The sequence below is a fragment of the Molothrus aeneus genome, chromosome 13 (assembly GCF_037042795.1).
Source record: "Molothrus aeneus isolate 106 chromosome 13, BPBGC_Maene_1.0, whole genome shotgun sequence".
NCBI lineage: Eukaryota > Metazoa > Chordata > Aves > Passeriformes > Icteridae > Molothrus > Molothrus aeneus.
Genome location: NC_089658.1, coordinates 6,466,875 through 6,490,761, shown reverse-complemented (window position 1 = coordinate 6,490,761; position 23,887 = coordinate 6,466,875). Strand labels below are relative to the sequence as shown.

Sequence of the window (23,887 nt, the reverse complement as noted above, 5' to 3'; positions counted from 1 at the left end):
CTTCTACGTTTTTCAGTTCAGTAACAGTGAAGGAGACAAGTCTTAGTTAGAACCTAATGGCACCCATGCTTTGATTTGCTATACCAACATGTCTCTTTAATTCTGCCTGCCTTCACCAAAGACTGCTTTAAAGACTTACTAGAAGCTATACAGAATATGAAGGTTTATTTCAAAAGAATACATTTGCAAGAATACACATAAATGCACTCAATGTAACAGTACCTTCTGCAAAAATAGGTTACATAATACCCAGTAATGAAAGAACAAATCTTATTTCTCTACAAATTAGAAAGCAGAGATAATAGTCTGGACAACCTTCAAAATGGAGGTTATTGTGGATGTTGTGAGAAGTAGCTAACCTTAAAGCATGACACCACAGAGCTAATGTTGGCAAATCAAACTACTAGCACACACCTGCAAACTATCCTTTTGTACAGAATTAACAAATATTTTGGTTCCAATTTCTTTTTACATAGCTCTAGTGCCTCAGGGAAAATGCTTATCAAAGATACACAAAAACTATCCAAAATTACAACGTAACTATGAAAATGCCTCCAAAATTGAGAGGAAAATAATCATGTTAAATTAAAAAAATTTAACCAGGATTTCCAGACAAGATTTCCTGTTCTTAATCAGAGAAAGTTTACAAGAAATTTCAATAAGTTATCTTGAAACCAAACAGCTGTAGATCTTAGAATCTTCGTGGAGGTCCACCTTTAAATGGCTTAAATCCTGAGCCACTTCCCCTCTGCATGGAATTGCCTGTGATCTGTACAACTCTATTAATGGGTGAAGAGTTACTGGAAACAGAAGTTTTAAAAAAAAGTGTTATGATATATACCTAAACTCCTGGTGCACAGGTAATAACATTCTTACATCTCCTATCAACTGCTAAACTGTAAGTCTCAAAAGAGATTTGAGAACATGCAGGAGAAGAGACTTGGCAAGAAGTCCCTCAGTGCTGTGCAGCACCCCTGGGGAGCCCTGTGCAGGCCAGGCAGGTGGGGCTGGGGCTGTGACCCTGCTGCGCTTCCTAAGGACACCACAGCCTGCAGGGGCTCAGTAGGGGATGGAGAGGAAGGAGTGCTTTCTGTACCTTGTATGTGGAGCCATCATGCCCCCTCCTCCACGGCCATCTCCCATTCTCCTTGTGTCATGATAGCCACTTCCTTGAGAACTAGGTCCATGCCACTCTTTCCTTGGTCCAGCTTCACGACTGTGGCGTTCTACGACGTGTCTGTCCTCGTTGTAGTGCTGGGGAGAAAGTGACACAGTCATTCTCACAAAGAAGGGACTGGTTCACCTACAAGGAACAGGCCTGTCCAGAAAGATAAGCTTACAGCTGATAGAATAAACACAAGTCTTTCAAGATTTCAGTCCACAGGCTGCTCAGACATGTTTACAATATTCCTGTGAATTCTAGCTAACAAACTTAATAACAATTGTGTGGGTATGCAGTGAGTGAGGTTCCACAAACTCATACTTTATTTCCAATTCTGCCCGGAACTCATTATCACTGGCATAAAACTCAGGACGAACATTAATGTCACAGACACATTTTATGAAAAATCCTTTCCTTAGGATTTTTTCTCCTGAGAAGCTGAGTGGCCTCAGGAACAAAATGTAAACAATGGTTATCTGCTGCTGTGGAATGCAACAGCTGCATCAGTGATTGGTCTCATGTGGTTGTTTCTAATCAATGGCCAATCACAGCTGGCTCAGACTCTCTGTCTGAGACACAAGTCTTTGTTATTCGTTCTTTCTTCTTCTATTCTTAGCTAGCCTTCTGATGAAATCCTTTCTTCAATTCCTTTAGTATAGTTTTAATATAATATATATCATAAAATAATAAATCAAACCTTCTGAAACACAGAGTCAGATCCTCATCTCTTCCCTCATCCTAAGACCCCTGCGAACACCGTCACACATTAATACTTTTTAAATACTTCAGGAGTGAGTTAATCTGTAGTCTTTAAAGACAAGTCTTGCAGAAGGATTTTCACTCAGTATCACATTACAAATTACAATTACAAACTGCACTGAAAATAGCAGGCAGTGAGTGTATGGTTAAAACCCTGAGAAGGTGACAACAAATTCTCAAAAGCTTAATCATCTACTCTCTCAGGTATTGTTCATAAAAATAATCAATATGTATGTTATCATAAAGATAACAAATTATCTTTATGATAACAAAGATGCCGGACAAGAAGAACAGGGTAATTTGTCTGTAATTTTTTTGGGTTATTAAAAAAGAGCCTTTAACATAAAGAAAATTAAGTTGAAGATTGATTCGCAAGCATTCTGCCTTTCTGATGATGTTATGTGGTCATTTTTCCAGCATGAGCCTGCATTTTCCAGCCTCTCCTTCACACACACAAACACAAGAAGGTGACTCACTTGTCCTCCACCTCTGTCTCCCATCACGCCCCGTTCTCCTTCCCTGCTCCCGTAGCCGGAGGCGCTGCTGCGGCTCCCGGGAGGAGCTCCCCTCACGTGGCCGGACACTTCCCTTCCCGACCGCTCCGGCCGCTCGCCTCTGTAAAAATTGCTTTCATCAAAATTTGGGTTTCAGTATAGTTGAATTGGTACCAAATCACAACACATATAGACAGCAGAGATTCCTGTGGTTCCTAGCAACCTGCAGTGACTTCTTAGAAGCATTCCTTTAAATCTGTGTGGCTTTTTAAATAATTCAAGCTCACGTGCTACTCATTTACATCTACATTCTACACAATAGCCTCTTTAACTCTGTGTTGCTACTCATGATTAAAACAGACTGCTGGGAGTCAGCAACCAGTTCCTAGATGAGATTTAGCATTTGATACCCTACAATGCTTTTCTTTAGGAGGAGAGGGTCTATTCTCTCTTTACACACTAATTCTTGAGGAATTGCTACTATGGATGAATTCTACAAGAATCACTACTTTCCCTGGTCAGTCAGCACATTTACCTGCCATCCCGTTTGTCTGTGCTTATGCCTCCCTCGCCCTTCCAGCTGGTTTGCCGGGGTGGGTTGGAAGGGGTTTCTCTGGGGTGTCGGCCGTGAGGGATTTCTGGTCTGTCGTGAATGATCACCGTTCTCCTCTCATCTCTGTCTCCCCGCACCTCGCGCCTGTCCGTGTCCCGCAGTTCGCTTCTTGCCTGTGGTGGTTCATTTCTTCTGGACTCACTGAAGGTCTTGGGGTATCTCTCAAAGCCTGGCTCTTCTCTTCGTGCTGTAGGGCGAGTCTTTTTTGCCTCACTTTGATTTACAAAACGATCTCGCCTAAGTCGTTAAAGTAGAAAAGAGTCATTTGCTTGTTTCCCATTTTCACCTTTCTCTGCACGTATAAGCACATGCATAAGGATATAAAATATCACCCATCTTTGCATTAGTTGTTTGTTACTATATATGTGGAACAGAAATCCTTCCCACCCCAAACTGTATTTATTTCTACAATTATAATTTTGAGCTTCAGTTCTAACAGCCAGTTAAACATTTCTTTATGCATTTATTTGTTCCTATTTTGTTCAGTGTAATTTAAGCAACTACAGGGCCGCCTTTTTGCCCACTGTTAAATGGGGAATGCTGTATTTCTCAAGTCAGAATTGCAGTACAATTCTACTTCACTGCAACCTAAAAGCAGAATTCCAGAAGGTACAATTATGTGGTCTTAGATTTACTAGTGGTTACTGGAACCATGAAGTTCCATCTGGAACCAGCATTTACTGCACAGTAAATTACACAGGTAATCCACAGGAACTTGTGACTAGATGTGAAAGAGGAAGGAATAATTGCAAAAATCCTTTTGAAATGTCTCACAAAAAAAGGCCACCAGGTAGCTAATTTAAAGTCCTCAGAGAAAAGCAGATTAGATTCCATGATAAAAGTAGCCAGTCCTGAAGACACAAGAAATGTCAGGACAGTACTGCAATTCTATTATATCAGAACTGTGTGAAGCCTTTAGCACCATGTTCAGTTTTGAACAGTCAGGAGTGAAATCCACAGAGATGCTGGCACACAAATACCAGCTCCATTATCTAAACTTACCTATCAAAAGAAGATGATGGAACAGAAGAACCTTCTGGATATCGGCCTCGTTCTCTGTGATCAAAGTCATTGAACCTGTTCTGCTGGCGGCTGTAATCTGAGCCATGGCCAAAACGTGCATCTGTATCAAGAGCCATCTTCTTACTCTCATTCCAGTAAGGATCATCTCTCCTTTAGCCAAAACAAAGGAACCCTCATCAGTCACGTGTAGCCAAATCAAGGCCTAATATGCAGAAAATTGTTGAGTCAGTTGTCTATTTTAGGAGATGCTCATTTGACCTTTGAAAAGCCACTGACAAAGATAGAACCTTTGAAGAGTAGTAGACAAAATCATTTAAGAAAACACCCAAAACTAACCATCCATTTAGCAGAAATACGAATTCTTAAAGTAGAGGCTTCAACCACTAAGGCAAAAGAGCTTTTCTCAGCAAATGCTCTAGATTGTGGCTTTTTCCCACACAATAAGAATTAAATCATGGGATGCTTCTCTAATTTCAAAGCTCCCTGCTACAGAACAGGAGTGTTTCTTGTTTGTCTTAAACTAATGTCAAACCAAACCAATACCAGAAATCCAGTTCTTCTGGGAAGAAGAGCTGCTTCAGGTCCAAATGCATTTTCAAATCTGATACAAGGCTTGTAGCTCTTTTTATGATGCACTGCAAACGCCCAGTTTGAGAATTACCTGTGATCTACATCCCGTGGCCGTTTCAAAGAATTCCTCTTCTCCTGCTCATAACGGAGCTGCTGCTGCTGCCGCCGCAGCTCCTCCCTCTCCCGCGCGATTCGCTCCGCTTCTTTCCGACGTTCCTGCCACCAGAGGAACAAAAACAGAGCAGGTCTTAACTAGAGATACCCAGAGAACAGTTAGCAAGGATCCAAACATATCCCTTGTCAGTTTTCTGCTAAAAGTTATCTGATAAAATTCATCCTTGGATAGCATCTAAGATTAAAGAGCACAGGGAAAATTTCTCTAAAAAATAGACAACAGGTCTGAAGATGCTATTGGCTGTTACACAAAAATATCTCCAGGTAATTTCTTGTATTACTACCCTATTTATTGCCCAGAAACACTTCTTGAAGTTTGCAGTGGTATTCTATAGGAAAAATCTAGTCAAATTATGGAAGAGTGGTATAGACAAAGTGATCTATTGTAGTTCATGTTTGGAGACTGACTTGTATAGCTGCTACAGTAGCGAGCATTTTACATCAAATTACTCCCAAGCAAACAAGATGAAGATTCCCGTTGTTGTACAATATGAATTATGGAATGTTTGGCTGGGTCTTAGGGAAGAAAAAGGACCGGGTAGAAGAGTAAAGAGCAAAATTCCCTGCAAGGGCAAAGTGGGCCCTGCTCCAAAGAGCTCCTGCACAGTCCAGAGCACAGCTCTGCCCACCTGTTCAATCCGAACACGCTCTCTCTCCAAGCGCTCCCGTTCCATCCTCTCCCTCTCCAGCTTCTGCCTCTCAATTTCCAGTCTCTCCCTTTCCCTCTGCAGGCACTCTTCTCGCTCGTGCATTATCCGGATCCGCTCTCGCTCGCGCCGCTCTCGCTCCGCAATTTCTCTTCGCCTGAAGAAAAAGAGGGAGCAGAAATTCATCTGAAAAATTCTGTCATCCAAAACTAACATCACCTTAGACATAGACATTCGAAAATTAATTCAGAGTAAGCTCTTCACAGAAGTCCTTGCACCACACGTCTACTCCTTTCAGCCCCAAGTAGCCAAAGTGGTTTTAGCTTATCTACAGAACCATTAGCACACAACTGATAGGTAAAGTTATTTCAAGAACCATTTCTTGATATATTTTATTCTTAATTTAGAATTCTCATTTGTCACGTGGCACACGGCAACAACAGTACTCAGTAGCCAAGAATATGATTTGATCTAAAAAATAAATGCTATTTTAGCTCTTATCTTCTCCAAGCTAACAAAACATTTACTTAGGGTTTTCTGTTCAAAAAATTAAGACAGCCAGTCATAACCACTCTGAGTTGCACTGGTTAGTAGACTCATGAACAGCTTCATTTTGCTTTCTCCTTTTTACCTCCCATAATACAGCCTAGAAGAAGCACAAAAGGCATTTTCTCCTTTAAGCTTTATGCTTGCTGGGAATTCCTTTGCTTAGGAATTGTTTCCTGTTGTTTTGGGAAACCCAGCTAACAACACAGCTCATTTAACTGAAAACAGCAGAACAGAACAGTGTAGCCATTTGGTCTATTTAAAGGATCAAGATTGTATTAGGCTTGATTTGTCATTTAGACATACAACAATCTCAGTGTGATAACAAACAAGCAAATACCAAACACTACTTTTAGCCCTGTCTCTTAGTCTACTTCTCACCTTTCCAAAAAGAAAACTGGCATGCAGTAACACTTATGAGATAGATAGACCCCCCACTGTAACAAACTTTAAGCTGTGTGTGTACATATATAGCTATTAAAAGATTACAAAAAAATTTTGAAGTTTGTTAATTCCCATAAAGATACTGTTAGGTATCTTAGGTATCTATGTTAGATAGAGTCCCAGACTTTAACATCTGGTTAGAAGGCTTGACAGAATGCATTCTGATTAGATTTCTAAATATAGTATCTGATCAATTAATGTATACAATAGCCTTTAGCAAAAAGTTGAATTACTACCTTCGCAGTTCAACAGCTCGTCGTATCCTTTCCAACCGAACCATGTGTTCTCGCAATCTCTGTTCCTTCATCTTTTCAAAAGGCAAGATATCCTTTCTACCCCTGTATTCCCTGAATTTCACTTTCTCTTGAATAATACGCTCTTTGTTCCTCAATATCTGTGGCTATAGATAGAGATTACAATGGTTATTTCAGAAGTCTCATTCATTTAGGGAGATTTCTGGATGCTACGTTCAAGTATGATTAATGACTTAGCAATCCCAAAGCATACAAAGCTTCTATCTAAGCTTAACAGTTAGTGATAGTTTATTGACTCTTCAGTGCAAATATCAACTGCAAGGTAGGATCAAATCAGGTAAGGATTGCATCAAATCTATAGATACTTACTTTATCAAACCTTCCCCTTCTAACTGTCCTAGTGTGGCCTTGGTCTCCTTTTGTTTGGTCTAAAACTACAACTTGACCTGGGCTTTTACCACCTAGTGAAGGGGGGAAACAAAAAAAAAAAAAAAAGAAAAAGAAGGTTTAAAAACACACACACAGCTATCTCTATTTGCCTATTAAAAATTCTCCTTAGTGAAATTTCTAAATCTCTGAAGTGAACTGGTACTGGTAGGAGAAACATACCAGTACATGCCTGTAATTAAATATTAGTATAAAGTCTGGAAGTAATAAATGTGTTACTGGAGTCTAAAAAAGAACAGTTGTTTAATTGTCTGGTTTCCAGTAAGAGCAAGAACATGCCCCCAAGACAAGTCAGACACACAGATTCAACAGGAGGAAATATGGCTATATGGCATACTTATTCTTTTCTTTTCTTCAGTTTTTTTAGTGGATTCTTGATTAGGGCCACTTGTTCCATTATCACTCTTCTCATCTTTACCTTCTGTTTTCTTGGTTTCTTTACTTTCTTTTTTTTCAGATTTCTCTGATTTCTTTTCTTCTTTTTTGGTTGATGGAGTTCTTATTAGGAAAAAGAGCACAAAAATCTAATGAGGGAAATTCAGCTTAGAGGATTTTCACAATTTCAGAAGATGTGAAATTCCTTACTTGCTGGCTTTGTCACTTGATGCAGTCTTCTTATCTCCTACGCTCCTACCCGAACTAGATTTCTCATCACTTTCCTTCTTCAATTCTTTTTTGGAGGGATCACCTTTCACCTAATTTTTTTTTTTTTTTTTTTCAAAAGCAAATAGGTTAGTACAGATTCTTGTAAAAGATGGTCTATTTTGGGTAAAGTCTTCATGGAATGAAACCTACTTTCTCCACAGAGATCTGCTGTCCATGCAGCTCTGTGCGGTGCAGGTGTGCGATACACCGGGCCACTTCTGTGCTAGAGGACATTGTTACTATGCCGTAGCATTTTGCCCCCGGGCTTCGTGCATTTGTGACCACCTTTGCACCAAGTACCTAGGCAAACAGGAAGAATTCAGGTTCTGAGAGAGACATTTCTAAGGAAGGTATGGTATATTGCAGTAAGGTTTTTACACTCGTATATAAGAAAACGAAACAAATTCACCCCAACCCCCCAGCAACATAACTCCCACCCCGCTAGAAAGACTGACTGACACTCCCAAATTCTCAAAAGCTTTGAGAACTTTATCCCAACTTGCACATCAAGGAATATTATAGCTTGCATCCTCTTTTGACCAGTCACCTCCTCATGGCCATTATCTAAATGCTACTCTTCAGTTATTGGCAAAATTCATTCACAGAAACACCACTGACCTGAATTTGATGGTTCATCTCTGACAGATGAACCCCCACAAAAAGAGTCAGCAGCTGCCAATAAATGGCAGGAAGGTATTAGCAGTATTATGTAGTGACTTAATAAGGGAGCCAACTCTTCAAAGTCATCTAGCCATTTTAGCAGTCAGCTCTGACATCTGCTTCTTGAGAAGGTATTAACCTTTGTGCTCCTCCTTGCTAGAATTTCTATGGCCACTGGAGCCAGTCTTTTTGCCATAGTCATGCTTTAAAGGCGACAATTTTATCTTTCTAGCTGTCATCAATTTTATCTTTTTAGCTGTCTAGACTGTCATGGTACAGTCATGAAGTATTTCCCAATCAATTTTAAAACTGGGAAGCTACATAAATGTAAGTACCAACCAGCTTTACAGTGAAAACAGCCAAGTAACTGGAAGTTTCAACAAAATATACTCTCAGGTGTCCACACTTGTGAATGCATTAAATAAAATCACCTAATAAATTCATTGGAAACATCAGATATGCCAAAATCAATACACATATTTGATAGTCACAGTGCTCAGGTTCTAACTAGTTCCCAAGATACAATAGTGCCATAACTGCACAGGCTTACACTGAAACTACAAATTCACAGAGTTATCAGCAACTCCTTTGGGAAAATGAGAACTCTGGGTTTAGAAGACTGCTTAGCTTTCAAGATTTCCACATTATTCTATGGAATTTTTATGTTTCAATTAACCAAAATTAGGAAAAGACTTAATTTAGGCAGACTGTAAAAAAAAAATCATCAAGTCATTGGAAGAGTCCCTAAAGCATGATACATTAAACGTGACATCTTTTTACCAATTCTTCCCATTCATAAGCCTTCAGAACACATTTTAAAAACAATCTCCCAAAGCAGGATGTTCTATTCTAGAAACACTATTTGTAATTACAATTTTATCAGTTAGTGCACTATCTTGCACTCATGGTTAAATACAGTTGCTACAAAGGAACACAGCCATCATTATTTTAAAAGCCAGTTCTGACCAGAATATTCAAGTATTTGTGAAATTTCTTTTGTACTTATCTTACCTCCACAGGAAGAAAAACTTCTAATAAAATGAATAGATGGCTCTTCCTGTAAGCATACACTCTTACTGCTGCAATATGGGGTTTTAGATTGCACTGGTCAGACATTTCCTCTCAAACCTTTACTTAAATCAAGTATTAATTTCTGTAACTGAATAGAGGGGGGGGAATAGACACACACTGCACACATGGTATCACACCCCATAAAATACCTTTCCATATTTGCCAAAGAGATTTTTCAAGTCAGCAGCTTTTGTGTTGGAAGACAGTCCGCTAACCCAGAGGTTTCTAGTTGAACTTCCACTGCTACCACTAACACTGCTCGCGCTTCCTGCAACAAGTTTTACAAACAGCCAAAAAATTAAGGAGACAAAGGTACCATGAATATTTTACTAAAGTGTTGCTGAAAAGAGAAACTTAGCCTGTTACCTCTAAGTAATTGTTTATCTGGTTACCTTTCTTGAAAAGATTTCTATAGAAAAAAAAATACATGCCATAAGATTTCATTCATTTAACCAGGTATTGAGACCAAAAGTTTGGTTAGCTTGTACTCAAAGGATAGAGACAGAAAAATAATACAAATCTTTGTTAAAGGCATGCTTTACTCCTCATCTGGGTATGTGCATTTAGCTTCAGCATCTGGCTCTTATCATTAGCTACCATCCATAAAAAGGGGTTTTTTGCACACAGTATTTGTTCTCCATCATGATGTCTGTACAGTGCTCAAGTTACAGAGACAACAGAAAGGCAAATACAGGAGACTTGGATAATCCCAGCCACCAGAATCATGTGATCAATTTCCACAACTTATGAGTATTGGCTTCATCCAGAGTAGTTTCTTAAAAATACTACTGGATGTAGAACTAGATACAACCCGCCAAAATTATTTCCCACGTTCTAAAGAAAATACTAAATAAAAGCTGGAAAAACACTTTGTGCCTTAAATACTCCCCTCACCCCATATATTAGGTATTTTTGCAACAACATAGCAATAAGAACTCAAAAGAGATTCATGTAATCTCATTCCCAGTATCTTTCAGTCCTCAGTTACGTAGTTCAGCTTGTTGTTTGTTGCTAAATAAATGAACTGCTTTGGGATATGTTAAAATGTAGCCAGTCCTACAGGCAAGACCAGAACTAGTTTCCATCTTGACAGCTGGAAAATCTGGTGATATGCAGAGTTTTAAAAGGTAATTGAACCATCTTGAGAAAAAAAGATCGTTTTGTTTCTTCAATGCATCAAGATTAACTAAGAGCAAAAGACAACCTCTCAGTTATAGTCATACTAAGGTTATCTTGACATTAGTTTGTCATACTAAGGTTATCTTGATATTAGTTTAGATATATAAGGAAGAAATTCTTCCCTGTGCACCCTGGCACGGGTTGCCCAGAGAAGCTCTGGCTGGCCCATCCCTGGGGGTTGTGTCCAAGGCCAGGCTGGACAAGGCTTGGAGCAACCTGGGATAGTGGAAGGTGTCCCTGCCCACAGCAGGGCATTGGAACAAGATGATCTTTAAGGTCCCTTCCAACCCATAATACTCTATGGTTCTGTGATACACTTAGACCACCAATAAATACCATTAAACAGCCACCATCCTGGCTTTGGCTGTTTATATTAAGAAAGCCTTACAGCAGTTACTCTCACAGTTATCACATATGCTACATAAATGAGGACACAGCAAATCTGCTTTCAGTTTCATTGTAAGCATCTACAGAAGACCCAATTATGTCTGCCACAAAAATTTCCTCTCAAATTCATTTATCGGGTAAAGTTTCATTCGTTCCTTAGTGTTATGCCAGAGATTCTGACAAAGGTTTTTGGCAGAAAAGGAGTAGGTAAAGAAGGAGACACATGAGCTTACACAAATGCATCTGTTCAACTGTGAAGCATCAGTATAACTGGTGACATTAATGTGCTCTTGAGATCCACTCTTCAAATTTGTAATCTTAATACAGGGTTTTATGGAAACAGGTGGAAACTCCAAGGTTCAAATTTAATACATTAAACAGCCACAAGTGCAATTCTGCAAGCTGGCATCTCAGCTATAGTACTTGTCTGAGAGTTCAGTTTATTTTAAAATGAGTTAGAGTTACAAACAAGACAAAAAAATTGTCATTACATTTAAGTACTTGCAATTATTTTCTGCTTGTTTTGCTCTAAGTTATAGCAGACTTATCTGAAAATTACAGCTTCTCATCAAAACAAAGACTTGGGAAATGTTAAATGAATTTCCTCCCAGAAGTATTTTGCAATAGAATAATATATTTTGATCAAGTCTTTAGAATAAGTATTTTTAATCTTATTACAAACCTGGCATAAGGAGAAACAAAATATATGGACACATACATATAGCAAATGACTTCTGTACCTCTAGCATAATTTACTAGAGATGGCTGGGTTCAATCATATAAACCATTTTATTACATGGCAAGCAATTTCTCAGTCAGGAAAGCATTTAGTTCAAGAAATACTACTCTAATTGATAATAGTTACCTTTATCATCCTTTGATGTTGTCTTGCTTTCTTTAGATTCCTTAGCAGAGCTAGAGAAGCAAATTAAAAAAATCAGAAGAAAGTTGAAACTACAGAATTTGGTGTTGCATTTTATACTACTAACACTAACAGACAAGTTAACATTTCAAAAAATAAAAATGAAAAAGGGCCAGACTGTATATTTGAACAAATGATTCCCTTATGGATTCTTGCACTGATTTTCCCCAAGATGCCTGAAGATCTAGATTTTCTGACAACTCTATTCAGTGGATATATGGCAATCTTCTCCAGATTTCAGGACGGGGACTTGACTTCATTTTGTGTTCTTAGAACTGATAGCTGTTCATTACCATCATCACAAGGACATTTAAAAAAATCGTCAATTTGAAAAAAATAAATAAATGCTGACAATTCGACAATGCAATCAGTAGGACATAGTGTCTATACGAAGATCTTGAATTTTAAAAAGTAACTTATGGCGGTCAAAAAACCTACAGGCAGGAGCATAGGATACTAATTATAAGATTCTTGCTGCTACCCCCTTAATGTAGAGTGATCTTATTGAATGCTGGTACTCAGTATCGTAAAGAACTGACATAGAAAAACAAACCTCTTTGCTTGACCAGAGGCCCCAGTAGACGAGGGACCTTTCTTCAAAGTATCCTTTTCTTTGTCTCCAGATTCTGCTTTCTTTGAACTTTCTCTGGCTTCCTTCTTGACGGGATCACCCTTCACGCAGTCTTCCTTCTTACCATCTTTATGGTTCTCAGTCACCTCATAGTCCTTGCTTTCCTTCTCCAGGCTCTGTGAAATGGTATCCTGCACATCCTTTGGCTTACTTGCTTCAGAATCTGTAATTTTCACATTTTTACCTGTTTCTAGGAGGTCATCACCATCAAAATCCAGAGTGATGGCATCTTCGGCCTGGATTGTAACCGATATGTTATCATCCTCAGCTTCTTTCACAGAGGTGTTAGCTTCCATCTCTTCATGAGCCGTGTGATCAGCCTCAGCTAGGCTTTCTTCTGAAGGAAGAGGTTTAGATACTTCTTGTGTACCATCACCAGAACCTGCTTTATCTAAGAGGATTTAACAGGAATAAATATGGCAAAACAAGAAGTTTAAACAATTTCATATGCATAAGCTAGAATAGGACCTAGAAAATACAAAGCCAGTTATTAGCACTGATGGAAGGTTAGAAAAAAACACAAGGTGTATTAACACAAATATAAATCCTTTACCCAGGATCACTTATTCTTCATGGCAAAACACATTTTCTAGAGACAAATACCAAAACATTAGGAGGGAGAATATGGTTCCATCCTGGAGATACCCGTTCTTCATAAGAAGTATCCATTTTCCAGTTTAGGATTGAGCATTCCAGAAGAACATAGTTGCTTTGGATGTTCACAGTTTGATTTAATCTGTCTTTGAATCTTCCTGGTTCCAGAACTTCTAACCTTCCCAAATCCAAAAGAATCACAGTCTTGGAGAATTCCAGCCAATCTTCCACCTCGGTGTTCGCTGTTCTTTTCCTTCCCAAGCAGTTGCTTGGCAGTCAAGTGAGTTGTACAAGGCTGCTGCAGAACATGGATGGGTGAGCCTTAATCCAGAGTTCGTAGACAAATGGTCTCAATCTTCATCCACTGGAAAGATTTTCCATCTCAGTCCCACAGAGACATCTCCATCTTCTTGGATTTGCACAGGTGAGACACTTCGGCCATGGGGTCCCTCGTAAACACGGAGTCTGTAGTTTTATCCTGTAGCTTCAGTAATGTGTTCATTCCATCTTGTGGAAAGTGATGGTGTCCCATGTCCTTTCGAGTCCACAAAATGTAGAATCCTTATGACTTCTGTCCAGGAAGTCTGTTTGCCCAAATGCATTACATTCCTTCTATAGTTTCACTAATGAGCACAGCATAAAAAATGGTAGCCACTCCACAGGTTTGCAAACACCTGTTTTACCATCCTATGTACAAGTGGTATTTCTAAGTGACAGTAAGCCAAGCATATGATGGTCCATACATTTGTGGGGTGCTCAACTTCAGTGTGAGAGTGCAGCATTTCACTCAACATCAGTTACTGCAGTGCAAGTTGGAGGCTTTGGCATCAACACTTACCGTGTATTAAAATCAGTCCTTGAATACTATGGGTTTTATTAAGAATCATAGTATTGCAAATAGATTATACATCCACCACAGTAACTGATAATACTGTGATCAACTCTTAAGAGTAAAGTAACTCTTAGGAGTGAAATAAACTGACTGCAGTGATTCCAGGTGCTGAGCTCAATGAGGAGACAACTGATACTTAGTGCTGGAGATAAGCCTAGTATTAGTAGAGATTGAATGTTACAAGAGAAAGTTGCCTGCTCTACCAGAGTAAAACCTCTTAACTCTATTAAACTTTAGACATACCTTTCTCATTTTCTTCATCTTCCCCATCCTGCAAGAAAAGGAAGTCAACACTAAATGTCTCCTATTTTGAAACTTTAGGCAGAACAGTTTGTATTTTTCCTAAAATTTCTATTGTATGAAGGCAAATACTGAAATGATAACTGTTTCCAAAGATTATCCAGGAACCAAACTTGTGCAGCTCCCTTGTCAAATCACTAAAAAAAATTATGAAACTTCTTTATGAAATAACTTGATTATTTATCTGCAACACTTGCAGTTTGCAATTGACTGGGACATGCAGATATTGTCTTACCCCCTCAACTCAATGGGACATTTCTAAACTATTCCGTGTCTTACCAAAGCCTTCAGAATGGATGCCAAGCTGCTGATTACTGCTTTCAGAGAAATGCAAGCAGTCCATCATTAGCTTTAAAAGCTCAAGAGAGAAGTCAGAAACTAGGGAGCCTCCCTCCAGTAACTACATAAAAATGAAACTCTGATTTTGATGGGTATTTACTTATTTCCCATTAGCTTTACAGAGCAAGAGATGCTGTATGAGATGTCACTTTCCAGACATCAGTTCCATGCAACTCAGAATGAATTTCTGAACTTAAAGATATCAGATATTAGTATTAAAACCAAAAAGCATCCCTAAACAACCATCCCCCATTCCACACTCCCCACAGGGCAAACTTCTACATTAAACAGAAGTTGTAAACTCCTGTACAGGCCATACATACTACAACAGCATCTGGCATAGCCCTCTGATGTGTTTTTAAGGGAGTGTGAAACATATTCTTTGTGTAGTCTATGCACTGAATACTCCTAAATTGTAGACATGAATTATGTCTTTAAATTGGTCAACTTACTTGGTATCACAATTATCTGCATTACTAAATATTTGAATGAAAGCTTCCCATACAGTTTACCTTTACAGCCTTACATCATCTGACTCTAATATGCACGCTGGAACAGAAAAACCAGTCTAAAGTGATCTTTTCCAACTAAACAGACACGAAAATCAGCTTAAGAGAATGGATTTAGAACTCACATGGACAGCTGGAAAAGTGTAATCTTCTATGTCTGGACCTTCATTTTCCTATAGAAATAGAAAAGGGACAAGATAAGCAAACTATTTACAAGACACTCAAACATTCAGGGGGTCAAGATTCCATTAGACATTTAAGTAAATATTTAAGTGGATACACACTCAACAATGTGAACATCCATGAGCAGTTCTCCTGATGTAAAGAATCTGAGCACTGAACTGAAAGGCACAAGTCACTGCCAGTACAAGGGAAAAGAATCCCTTAGGAACTAACTCTGGATGGACTCTGGCAGAATTTTATCAATCAGTGCCACATTTGTTTCAGGACTATTCAAAAACAAATCAAGGCAAATAGAAAGAAAAGAGTAAAGTAGAGTAAAAAGAAAAAACCTATATTTTAGAGTTAAGCAAGACAAACTGAAAAACTAGTTCTGACTTCCCAGTAACAAACACTAAGAAAAAAAGGTACATTTTGCTGATAAAAATTCAGGTAAAATATAGCCAAGTACCTGACTTTCAGAATCCTTCTCCACATCTTCTGTTGTCTCCACTGGCTCCAGGTCATGGTATCTTTTCTTTTCTGAAGATGGTAGTTCTTTAGAATTCAAGTTCTCATCTTCAACAGATTCTTTAAAGTCTTTCAATTCATCATTTCCATCTTGATCACTTGCATCTTGAGTCTCCAATTCACTTTCCTTTTGGTGTGAACACAAATACTTAGTATGCCTAAAAGTATTAGCTTTATTCTAAAAAAATCACTGCTAGAACCAGTGTTTCACTGCTGGAGCCGTGTCTCACATGCACAATAAAATTCATACCATGTTTTAAAACCCCCCCCAGCTTCATACCCTTAGGCATCACACTGTGAATACAGTAAAAATGCTCCAAATTTCCACATAAATTACCACAAAGAAAATGGAAGGTTTTTCATTAACTGAAGTCAAACACTGACCTTAAATACAAAATGGGAAAAGTTTTTACATACTTTTATTACCTTGACAAAGGAGTCCTCTTCCACTGAAGCATCACCAGTCAATTCATCAGCTTCCTGCTTTTTACCTGAAATGATGGGATATGCTGAGGCTAGATCTGCTATGTAGAGCACACTTTTAATACTGATTATGTCTTTGGCCTTACTTTATTATTCTCTACTTGTTCTAGTTTAGCTGGATTGTTCACTATAATATAGCCCTCCAAAATCTGAGTAATTTTTAAGATAAGGAGATAAAATGTCAGCTGAGTGAGAATGAACAATCAGTGCTGTTCAATAAACAAGTGGTTACATCCAAGTCAGTGATCTTAATACCTATCCTTCTATTTTGAGTGACAATGGAATTCAGGAGAACATTGAACTAGAAACTAAACACTTCCAGAATTACTGAGGTTAACTAGACATTATGACTTTGGAAAGGTCTTGCTTTAGAGGGTAACTAACATCACTGAGAAATTAGGTTAGAATGAACTTCTAAAGGTCATCCAGCCCACCCAACTGCCTGCTGAAAATCACAGTGAAGTTCCAAGGACAATAGAATGCCTCAGGGCTTCATTTAGCTGCATCTTTGAATACCCACAAGCATGGCAATCACAAGCCTCTCCAAGCCACCTTTTTCAGTAGAGGATGAAGTGAGGCAGAAGAATTGAGTAGGTGCAGCACTTCTGCTCTCTACATATGCTTTACTGTATTAAGGGCCTGTTCCATTGAGGAGTTCTGCTCTTCCAGCACAGGCACACTTTTCTCTATTAGAGATGTCTCTGTGGGGATGATGACTAGACACAGTTCCCTTTGGAACCCATTGCATTTCCTTACTCTTCTAAAAACAAGACCTAAGAACACTAGACAGAAACATCTCCACACAAACACAGCCTCTGAAGAACATTCTGTCTCTTTGATTCAGTCTATCAAAGATTAGCCAATGCAACAGTTTTCAGTAGCACAAGGTACAAAAGCAGTTCTGTTAGGAAGTATCTTTACTGTATCTTCTACTGAAACTCAGGGTCAATTCAAATGTAAATGAGATGGCAGTCATAATTAGCACTTAATGCTTCATTTTTTGGCATAGAATCTTCCCTGCTCCCTTCAACCTCTAATGAATGGCTAAACCAACTTTATAGTTATTTCAAAGGAATATAAAAGAAAACCATAAGGCAAAGTTCAACACAGTATGGACATCTCTGCTAGCTGAAATACTCAATTTTTACAGCCATTAATTTCTGTGGTCTTTCATATGCAGTTCTTAAATGCACTTCAAAGCTGGGAAGTCCTGAACTACAGGGCAAGAAGCAACACTATTGTTTTGGGTTTGCTTGGATTCCAGTTGCTTTTACTCATTTCCCTGAAGGGCAGCACTCTGACCATACTCCTAGAAAAAGCACATTGCTGTTTTCAGTACAGGCACACACTGATCTCCAGGAAAAGGCACATGGCAGAACCTATTTCTGTGACTGCAAAACATGAGATTTAAACTTTCAAATCTCAAGTCAACGTCACTGATTTTACTTCACTTCAAACAAACAAAAAACCCCCAAACCCACAGAAAGTCCAGTTTTATACTTGTAATGCAATAGATTCGTGAGATTTTCCCCCTGCACAGGTATGATGAGGGAAGCCAGCTCTTCTCAGGAAGAGGTCTTACACTGGACAGTTTCTGATGTGCATCACAGCTGATGCCTGAAACAAAGACTAACTCAAATTTTGTGCTAGCTTTTTAGCATTCTGTGATAAAATCTACAGATCCCAGACATCTTCAACATAAATAAAAAGCAATGAGAAACTGCAAGGATTTCTACACACATTCCACTGCTTTCTGTTTTATCCTCTCACATTTCAGTTTGTTTGTTAAACCTGAAAGACCAAGTTTTTCCTGCATCCCATGTCCAGCTAAGCATACACAGAGACAGGCAAGCACACAGGGCAGATGCCCAACACATTTAGCAGCCCTCTAGCACAGACTATCATGAAAGCTATTTAAATAATTTCAATCATTTTGCCTGAGGAGGTATGGCTGGTGGACTAGAACTGAGACTTTATAGGGAACAGAACAGAAAACCAAACCAATGGCAAAGCTACCTCAAGTTAGCCCCACCATTATGCAATAGCAGCTAGAGAACTGTGTTTTACTGACTGGTCCTCATCAAGAACAAGTTACAGCAGTCAGTAATGAAGCTGTTGTATCTTTTACTTGCTACTAGATGAAGTAAAGATTTCATTAGCCCTTCTATACTATGTCTGTTGTCTTTGTAGCAAGTCCCACTTACTCTGAGTACCAGAGGTATTCCAAGGCATAACCAGACCTGAACAATGACCTTCACTTTTCAGCTTCAAGCCAGAAAGTGGTCTAAGCTCGCTCTCCCTCTCAAGTTCTGTGCTTCAGGTTACTTTGCTTCTGTTAGAGTTACACTATGCCACTCAAAAGTGGCATTTCAAGGTTCTGATACAGACAGTTCTCAGATGTTGGTACAGAACTTGCCAAAAAGCCAGCATCCACAAAAAATTCAACAGTTGTCTGACTGACACTTATTTACAGTGGGCTGCTTAAAGGCACACTTGGCTCTTAAATTCTCATAACTAAAATCAGATTGCAACACACACCTTGCAGAAAATGGCTGTTGCTCTGAAGTTATTGGAAACCAGTGCTGACCTGATTGAAGGGTAAGTTAATAAACAGAGCCAGGGCAGCTGAGCCTTCTGCAGACAACAGGCACAGCTGGTCTCCAGTCACACAAGTTGTCAACACCCAAGTTTCTGTACAGGTTTATCCAAGCAGTGGCTGTTGAAAATGTCAGTGTGTATGCAGCATTCACCACAGATCTGGGTGCTTAACAGCACAAACACTCATTTACCTTGGAGTGATGGCACTCCTTTACAAGCCCTGCTCAATCCCTTTTCTGGCAACAGCAATTGCTACACACCATAAAATTGCAACAGACTCTTACACAGAGAACAAATATTCTCCTTATAGGTAAGTAGAAGAATTAGAACATCTTTGTTGGTTTTACATTATGCAGATTTAGCTTTCATTTCATTTACAAGCCTTACAGTAGCACAAGATTATTCTACCTATTCATGGTCCTCCATGTGAGAAATTCAGGCTGAGTGTTTACAGAATTACAGAAGAGTGTATTCTGGACAACTCTTGAACTAGGTATTTGCATCTCAGGCAGAAGCAGAGTGACACATACTTATCAGAAAATTTTGGAAGAATTAGTGTTTGTATTTCTTCTGGTATTCCTGCTGAAACTCCCAACAGGGTTCTGTCATGCTAATGCTAAAGATTCACCAAAAACATGGGATAAGAGGGAAAGAGGAGATAAATCCTTACAATGGAATTAACCCTCTATAGCATTAAGAGGTCTAGTGCAACTTGAAAAGTATCATTTGCCACAATATTAACAAAATTAAACAATCCTTTTCTAACTCTGAAATGGTACCATGAGGTACAGGAATATTTAAGTCTTCTGCTGTGTCTAAAAAATACAATTCTGAGTCATTAATTGTTTTTAGAAAGAAAGGTCTGCAAAAACCATGCGTACAACTTAGTTTACTTTGTTTTGTTCTTATATTTAAGTAACTAAACAGTTTTAATAAAGAAGTCAAAGTTATTTGTGCAATAGTACAAGCCAGCCACTGTCAGCTGTCAGCTTTTGATCCAAGAAACAGTATTGTCAAACTGGAAATTCAGTTGCAAACTGGAGAGGTACTTAAGACACAAACTAACAGGTATATAACCGGCCTCAGAAACTTGTCGAGCAGCAAATAAACATCTTTGTTCATATTAATTCTCCAAAGTTAAATATTATCAGCCTAAAATCTGTTCTTCACCCACAATAATTCCAGAACTCATCAGGAAAGTAATTTTCAATTACCAACTGTAATTTTCAATATCCAACAGCATTTTTGACTGCAGATCCTTCAAAGGAGCATTCATATCAGAAACATTTGAAAATTATTTCATACTAGTAGTATGGTAACTTCCTCTAGATACCAGACTAGGCAGCAGAATGGTCAGGCATGAAAAGGTAAGTTTTTCCCAAAACCTGTCATCTTTTTATAAAAACAGAAATTCCTCCATAGCTACTAAATGCTAGGGTGGAGAAGCACAGCTGAGGCACTTAAAAAAGGAGCACTTGGCATTTGTTCCTTTCAAACTTCAATTGGCAAAACCCACTGATCTTACCTATACACCTGTATAATCTGATTTGCTGTTCTGTAGTTCTTTACCCTAATTATTTAATTAAAGTAGCATCGAAAAGTGTTAAAGTTCTACTAACTTCACATGAGGACCGATCAAGGATTCTTGCTGGATTACAGAATCCTTCTGCAAGCATTTTTCAAATTGTATGAAATAAAGGCCCATTCTTAATCTTTTGAGTATTGTTCTTTCTCCCTTTTAGTAAACATGCACACACAAAAAAAAAAAAAAAAAAAAAAAAAAAAAAAAAGGCAAGGAAAGACAAATGTATCATTCCCTCCCCCCACATACCCCATTCCCACTCTAATTTGGCCTCTATCAATATTCCAGACCAGGCTGTTGTAACAGACAGTGCTAGGGAATCAGAATCACACTTTTTCCACAGCACAAACCTTAAGAGCTTCAGTAAAACCTTCCCTCCCACTGGCCTCCCCTTCTGGCTGCTCTGAGGAGGTTTAATCACGACTTCCACTCCCTGGCCCTTCCTGAAGATGTATTTTCCTTGTAAATGAGTACCTAATACTCCCACTCTCCCTTGTACAGCAATAATAGCACAAGGAAAAATACTACAGAACTAGTAATGTCATTAATTTTACTGCTGTCCAGTAGTAAAATAATTAAAGACCCATCAGTATTGGTCTGAAGCTGCAGGATGGGGAGAAAACAAGCACTAGCAAAAAGGCCTGGATCAATCTGTCAGCAAAATCAGTAAGGAGGAAAAACCCCTCACAGTGAGTAGTTAAAAATCAAACAATGTATCATTTCACACAGTTAGAAATAATCCAATACAATTAAAAATACTTCCCCTAAACAAAACAATGAAATTTTTCATGTTCCATGAACTTTCCATACTTTTGGCACAAAATTTGTTCATAAGACTTTTGTAATCTAAAAAGTAATGAGGAGAAACTCCTGAGCTTGCAAAGTGAACTGATAAGAACTTCACAAACTGTGTTTTCCTTTGAGGTCTACCAAGATCACACATATCATATGCATGCATTAGGATCTGGGGCACAGGAGAGGTGGCAGGAAGAGCTACTGAAGCCCTGCCCCAGGCAGCAGCAGCACTGGTTGGCAAACTACCTCTGCAGAAACAAAACAGTCCAACTGCCCAAGAAACCAGATCAAGAACATGATGCATATTGTGATATCAGTTTGGAGACTAGTAGGATAAAAAGCAGCAGATAAGAGAAGTGTTTGTCACAGCAGAACATGGAGCCACTGAGATCTCTGTATGAAAAACTGTGGAAGAGTTTCCTTATTCAGCTTCCATGTAGTTATCTTAATCAGCAGCTACCTTTCTAAAGCAGGGAATAAAGTAAAGCCATAGAAAAAAAATATGAAACCACATTTGAAAGCTTATTTCCTTTCACTTCTCTCATGTGTGAAAAGTGCAAAGTTATTCAAACTTTCTAAGGAAACAGATTTTCTTACTAATTTCACCATTCACAGCACCAGACTGACTGAATAATCACTTTCACCACAAAACTCAGCCCATCACAAGAGACAGTGCTACAAGACTGTTCAGGCCCCTGTAGCACATGTGTGAACATCCTCAGTGTGTCTGTTCAATGAAAAATGCTGTGCATAAAGCAGACAGGTTCTTTCCCAGTACTAATAGATCACAGATGCTCCCAGAACAACAGAAAACACAAACTAAAATCCCCCAGACTCCAAACTTACAAAACAGTATTTAAATTCTCAGGCAAAAGAAAACAGAGCTGAAAAATCTGAAAAAAATCGCTGCCAAACAGATCAGCACAAAATATTTATGTAAATATTCATTTCTCATAAGAGAAACACTAAAATCTCTTAATTAGACATTCCACTGTGATGCTTCAACACCTATTCAAAAAATTCACGTTTATAAATCCTGTCTTCAGTAGAGAGCATGCTAACACACCCACACTACACAGCCCTCTTCAGGGAGGGACCCCCACCACATATTGCTGTGGCCTCATCCCCAGCCAAGTCCAGCACCTGCTCATGGCTGAAGAACCTCTGCTGTCACACAGATCCTTGTGGCCAGGACCCACACCTGGAACAGCCCACGTTCAGGATCTGTGAGCACAGCACACACCAAACTCCCCCAGCTCACCTACAGCACCCGGCACACACGGCACAGCTCTCCAGGAGCTGGGGGCACTGCAGCCACTACCTCAAAACACACACCTCTAATCCCAGTCATGTTCCATCTACCTATATTTCTCTCAATATATGTTTCTCCAGCATCCCCATACATTGTCTACATACGGTGACTGACAACAGATATGCAAGGCGAAGGACTTCTTATATAACAAAAGCTATAAACAGTAAAGTCACAACTGCACCCAAAATATAGACCACAGTCCTTCTTTAAGATGATACATGCAAAAAAAAAAAACCTATGCAAGAATATTAAGTATATCAACAGATCCTAACCTTTGCCTTTAGTTGGCTTCTTGGTGGGTGTGTCAGCTGAAACACTTATTTCAATATTATCTGGATCACCTCCTTCCTCTTCAATAGCCTAAATGAGAAAAAAAATTACAATTTTTAATGGCTTTCCATGGAAAGCTGGACAGTTTGACTTCAGCAGAAGTCTGTAAGCCAAACAGTTCTTTCGGCATCTCAAAAATATTTAGCAAAACACTCTGTGTTAAAGCTGGAGAAGAGCAAGGGAACAGTAAGGATAAACGCAGAGAGTTTCAGCTGTTAAAATGACACTTTGGAAGTACAGCTTATCAAGGACCCGCACGCTTCTCTTTGGAAACGTAACACCAGAAGGCCATACCGCCATCCATAATGGCACTAAGGGCAGCTCAAAAACAGGGCAGCGGGAAGCACGGACACCCTTCAGCCACAGCCTGCCCCGGGGCTCGCCCGCCAGGCCGCGGGGCGAGCTCCAACAGCCGGCCCGGGGAGCTCCGCCAGCCGGGACACCGCGCCCAGCCTGGCCCGGAGGGGCCGCACAGCGCCAGGGGCTCGCTGGGGCGGACCCCGGGCCGGGCACCGGCGGCGCGGCGGGGACGGGTCCCGCCCCCCGCACCGGGCCAGCGGCAGGGCCGCCGGCGCCCCGCCCCCGGAGCCGGAGCCGGGCGGCAGCAGCGGCCGCCGGGGCGGACCGGGCCGGGCCTGCGCCCGCCGCTCACCTGCTTGAGCCGGGCGATCAGCACCGTCTTCACGCCGGTGATGTCCAGGTTGCGCCGCTTCAGCTCCGACTTGAGGTCGATGACACGCAGGTCGCTGATCCTCTTGCTCTCGGTGGGCGGCGCCGCGGGAGCCGCGGGAGCCCCCGCAGCGGCGGCGGCGGGAGCGGAGGCGGCGGCGGCCAT

At 39.8% G+C, this 23,887-nt stretch overlaps 1 protein-coding gene across 3 annotated transcripts; it reads right to left on the bottom strand.

The window, feature by feature from the left end:
• Positions 1-146: 146 nt before the first annotated feature.
• SLTM (SAFB like transcription modulator) lies at positions 147-23,887 on the bottom strand. 3 transcript variants are annotated; one of them, XM_066558573.1, is made up of 21 exons: positions 23,705-23,887; positions 22,995-23,082; positions 16,370-16,443; positions 15,894-16,079; positions 15,388-15,435; positions 14,358-14,385; positions 12,551-13,019; positions 11,941-11,990; positions 9,659-9,777; positions 7,929-8,078; positions 7,719-7,828; positions 7,471-7,631; positions 7,056-7,147; positions 6,669-6,832; positions 5,425-5,599; positions 4,713-4,837; positions 4,031-4,201; positions 2,951-3,265; positions 2,398-2,548; positions 1,097-1,254; positions 147-800 (listed from the first exon to the last, which is right to left on the bottom strand). In XM_066558573.1, exons 1-21 carry the CDS (start codon positions 23,885-23,887, stop codon positions 692-694), a joined length of 3,126 nt encoding a protein of 1,041 aa, XP_066414670.1. In that variant the 3' UTR covers positions 147-691. The 3 variants fall into 3 exon arrangements, with proteins under 3 accessions (XP_066414670.1, XP_066414671.1, XP_066414672.1); XM_066558574.1 differs by having other exon boundaries at positions 2,398-2,536; XM_066558575.1 differs by having other exon boundaries at positions 7,552-7,631.